General features: G+C 47.7%; 1 protein-coding gene across 1 annotated transcript; it reads left to right on the top strand.

Annotated features, from left to right (window-relative positions):
- The first annotated feature begins 205 nt into the window (after positions 1-205).
- LOC133918916 (cysteine proteinase 1-like) lies at positions 206-4,122 on the top strand. Its single transcript, XM_062363045.1, has 4 exons — positions 206-742; positions 851-970; positions 3,245-3,488; positions 3,595-4,122. Exons 1-4 carry the CDS (start codon positions 278-280, stop codon positions 3,870-3,872), a joined length of 1,107 nt encoding a protein of 368 aa, XP_062219029.1. The 5' UTR covers positions 206-277; the 3' UTR covers positions 3,873-4,122.
- Positions 4,123-4,593: the final 471 nt, after the last annotated feature.

Here is a 4,593-nt window from a genome sequence, read left to right as displayed (position 1 = left end):
GTATCTTAGAATTAGTATTAGAGTATACTAAAAATAATAAAAGAGTATAAAGTGTTTGTTTAGGTGGTATATTGCATGTGGGAGTACATACTCCTAGGAGTATAGAATATGTGTCCTATATATATATATATATATATATATGAATGAAAAAATAATTACAAGTCTCAACTGAAAATATCTAGAATCAACTCTCTATAAAGCTACTCCTAGTGGGGAGAACCAAGAAAGCCGAAGTAACCAATCCAAACAAGCAAGGGGAGAAAGCAAGGAATCCCCAATGGCTCATCGCTTTCTCCTCCCCATCCTCCTCCTCTCTCTGGCGCGGGCGGTCCCCGCCGTGGACAACGAGGACCCCCTGATCCGGCAGGTGGTCTCTGGCGGCGACGAGAATGACCTGGAGCTGAACGCCGCGTCCCACTTCGCCAGCTTCGTGCAGCGGTTCGGCAAGTCGTACAAGGACGCCGACGAGCACGCGTACCGGCTGTCCGTGTTCAAGTCCAACCTGCGCCGCGCGCGCCGGCACCAGCTGCTGGACCCGTCGGCGGAGCACGGCGTCACCAAGTTCGCCGACCTCACCCCCGCCGAGTTCCGCCGGACCTACCTCGGCCTCCGCAAGTCCCGGCGCGCGCTCCTGAGGGAGCTCGGGGACTCGGCGCACGAGGCGCCCGTGCTGCCCACCGACGGGCTCCCCGGCGACTTCGACTGGAGGGACCACGGCGCCGTCGGGCCCGTCAAGAACCAGGTCCGCCCGAATCCGGCTCCCATGGATCCGCCGATCGAGAGCTGTCTTTGATCGATTTGATCTCGCCTTTGCGTATGAGCGGTTCCTTATATTTTTGTTGGTGTGTAGGGTTCGTGCGGGTCTTGCTGGTCGTTCAGCGCGTCGGGGGCTCTGGAGGGGGCGCACTACCTCGCCACTGGCAAGCTGAAGGTGCTTTCCGAGCAGCAGATGGTCGACTGCGACCATGAGGTGAGGAGAGAGGCTATCCTTTCTTTCTTCCCTTGCGTAATTCTTTGTGATTGATTCATGGTTGCTGCAAGAAAGGTTGGATTTTTCCGGCCTAATGCCCGTGTTTTGTCAGCTGGTGTGGTGTCCTTTTCCTATTTTTCTTCCTTTCTGATTGGGCAGCGGCGCACAAATCTTGGAGGGGGCAAGGGGGATTTGGAAGGGAATTTGAGAGGACACGGAGTAGTGAGAAAACTCGAAAGGGAAATTAGCAGATGAAAGAGTGGTATAAGAGCAACTCCAACAGACTATCTATAATACACCGCTGGCCTTTGGTGCAGTAGGGGCTCTACCCCCATTCTCCTCTCTCTCCAGAATAGATCCATCCTCCTCCATATATAGGCCACCTCTAGAGATAAACCCGAGGGAAATCACACCCAAATCGGTTAGGATTCAGTGAGAGCGGCTGGCGATTGAGGGGGATTCCATTTAGAGATAGAGCTCGATTTGATTTGGATCTGGATGGGGATAAGTGGCACCGGCTGGCCTAGAAGATAGAGGTGGCGGCAGTTCTGGAGGTTGGAGCAAGGCCGGAGGACCATGGCGGCAGGGAGGAATGGGGCAGCTTGTCGATGGGGAAGAGGGGAGAGGAAGAGGAGGAAGGCGGGTGGGAAGCGGTGGTTGCTCGATGGCGGCCCTGGAGCGCACGCTATATTTGGCGTGTGGGGAGTCCGATTTGAAGGGCCTTCAAAAATGACGTGTCCGTTGACGTCTGTTGGAGCCATATTTTTGTGCTGCTCACGCTATTTTAACGATGGCGTGAGTGATAGCATTCCTTTTGGAGATGCTCTAAGTGCAGATTGAGATGTCACTCCTTGAGAGTCGAGTCAGAAGTGTTCGTCGTAGCAATCGAAGATAGCGTAGAGAACTATACTGGTTGGCTTAGTTGATTGTGGTGGAGTAGATGGATTTAACAAAGATGAAAAATCTTACTACTGATGGTGTTAGGGAGGTGTGTGATTGGAGCTGATGGCGTTTTGTGCACGAGTTCTTAGGTCTCTATGGATTATATAGGCTATCTCAAATTACTGTGAAATACTGTAGAACCAAGTTGATTTGGACTATCTAGAATTACTGCTGAAATAATTGGGAGCTAGGTTGATTTGGTTGTCAATTAAGTGGACAACTCATGAGTCATGAGTTTGGAAAGCCCCGTGAAAATGAGACTTCCTCAAATACTTACTGAACAATTCATTAGGGAGAAAAATAACGAAAACTGTGGGATATAAATTGAAGAAAAACAAGCTGGCAACATCATACATGATAATCTTACTAATCTGTGATTTTATTTCACATCTGTCAGTTCCGTTTATTCTTGATTAGCTGTTTTAGTGAGTACTTACTCAGCATCCCATGGGGCATGGGGCTGCAAGTGAGTCCACATCTGTAATGTAGAAACACTAATAGCTGACCGATTCTATTTCAGTTAGTTTCAGTGACTGTTAGTGTAATCCTATTCAAGCGCCACCTCCCCTCTCTCTCTCTCGCTGGTAGTTAGCACCATTGTAGCTGACTCTCTGTTAAGGTTATTAGCACTTCTATACTTGTGTAAATAGACCCTGAGATGATCAATACAAACTTGCGAGTTGTCTCTGACTTCTCTCTTGTTCTCTCTCGTTCTACATGTAGGGCTTGTTTGGTTGCTGCTCTCGTCCATTTGCCTGAGCATTTTGCTTGCCTGAGTACTCTCTGAGTCTGTGATTGATTTTGCCTGCTCAGGCATTGCGTTTTCCTCCTTGTTTGGTTGCTGCCATATGCCTGGGAGGTAGCGAATAAACTAATCCCGTTGCTAAGTCTTGCTGCGAGCTGTCAGGCAACCGAAAACGAGCACCTGAGCCCGAGTTCCCTGCTTGAGTCCGGCACCATCTCAGGGCATCAACCAAACGGAACACAAGCAGAGGTCCAGCATCCATCTGGCCAGGCAAATCCTTCTCAGGGCAGCAACCAAACAAGCCCGTAATCCCCAGCATCATTCAGGCTGAATAGGGGATTCTTGATGTGATCTTTTTAGAGTACTGTATTGCTCCAACTTGTGTTTTGGTATCATATGAGGCAATCACTTCTGACTATTGAACACATGAAGCTAAACCTATGAGCTGTGTCCCATATGTGTTTGCAGAGTTTGTGCCAGTAGGATTTGTATATATGCTGGCTTGATGTTGCTGCTACCTGCTTTACTTCGACGGATTCATCAATCCCTCAACTCACTATCCTCTATTCCTGTTGTAAATTTTGCAGTGTGATCCATCAGAACCTGATTCGTGCGATTCAGGATGCAATGGTGGGCTGATGACTTCAGCCTTCAGTTATCTTTTGAAATCTGGTGGCCTTGAGAGCGAGAAGGATTACCCTTACACTGGGATGGATGGTAAATGCAAATTCGACAAGTCCAAGATTGTTGCTTCCGTTCAAAACTACAGTGTTGTCTCTGTGGATGAAGATCAAATTGCTGCTAACCTTCTCAAACATGGGCCACTGGCAAGTAAGTACTAGAATCTGCTACTTCGAGAAGTCTGATCCGTTTAAATATATAGAACAATCAATTACGAACAATGAAATCGCTGATGTACATTATTTGTTTCACGCAGTTGGTATCAACGCCGCCTACATGCAGACATACATTGGCGGTGTGTCATGCCCATACATCTGCGGCAGGCATCTTGACCACGGTGTTCTTCTTGTTGGCTATGGCTCGGCTGGTTTTGCCCCCATCCGCCTGAAGGAGAAGCCCTACTGGATCATCAAGAACTCCTGGGGCGAAAACTGGGGGGAGCACGGGTACTACAAGATCTGCAGGGGCTCCAACGTCCGCAACAAGTGTGGTGTCGACTCCATGGTCTCAACGGTGTCCGCCATCCATGCCTAGGAGTAGACTCTGATCAGTAGTCCTCCTGACGTTACTCGTCGTGTTGTGCCAGAACATTACTACGTAGCATTTAGGCTCCATCTGTGTGCTGTTATATATAGGCAGCGAAGATGTGAAGCTGCAACATTGGTTTGCTACGCATGCTACACACTATTTGGATGTAGCTAAATTATCACCAACTACGCTTTTAATCTGCAGAACTTTTGAATAATTTGTATGTATATAAAAAATATGGTGTGCTTCCATCTAACTGGTGCTTCGTTTTGTAACTTGCTCAATCCGATTAGGAGATTCACGCGCCCCAAGCTGCCGAAGCTGCAACTGCCTATTATCAAGTGAGCTGAATGACAGATAAACCTAGAAAGGAAGTCGTAATCGAAGGATGAACCAACATCAACCTCTTCTAGCTAGAAGAGGGTGGTCCATTATAGGACCAGTAAGATGAGCTATCACTGACCAATCCACCAAGTTTTCTCACCTAAAAGGGTTCAACCCATTACCCAACCCATGGCTGAGGAACCAGGCGTCCAGCCGCAAGCCCGCAAATAAGACAATATGTTGTATTGTGTAATCACTGCATGAGCATGACTACTGTGATGCTTTTGGACTAATGAAATAACAAATGAAGAATGATTTTTTAACAAAAATCACAAATAATGGAAAACTGGAAAATTCGGACAAAAAATAAGACAAATCGTACACACGTTTGAACTAATGAAAT

This window comes from Phragmites australis, chromosome 5 (assembly GCF_958298935.1).
Source record: "Phragmites australis chromosome 5, lpPhrAust1.1, whole genome shotgun sequence".
Classification (NCBI taxonomy): Eukaryota; Viridiplantae; Streptophyta; class Magnoliopsida; order Poales; family Poaceae; genus Phragmites; species Phragmites australis.
Note: the sequence above shows the minus strand (reverse complement) of the source record. Positions and strands in the feature narration are given on the sequence as shown.

What these genes read in the sequence shown, in the direction of transcription:
- LOC133918916 (XM_062363045.1), top strand. Translation starts at nt 278, where the DNA reads ATGGCTCATCGCTTTCTCCTCCCCATCCTCCTCCTCTCTCTGGCGCGG. An exon ending in TGGTCGACTGCGACCATGAG is followed by an intron (nt 971 to 3,244) that starts GTGAGGAGAGAG and finishes TAAATTTTGCAG; the next exon opens with TGTGATCCATCAGAACCTGA. An exon ending in CAAACATGGGCCACTGGCAA is followed by an intron (nt 3,489 to 3,594) that starts GTAAGTACTAGA and finishes TGTTTCACGCAG; the next exon opens with TTGGTATCAACGCCGCCTAC.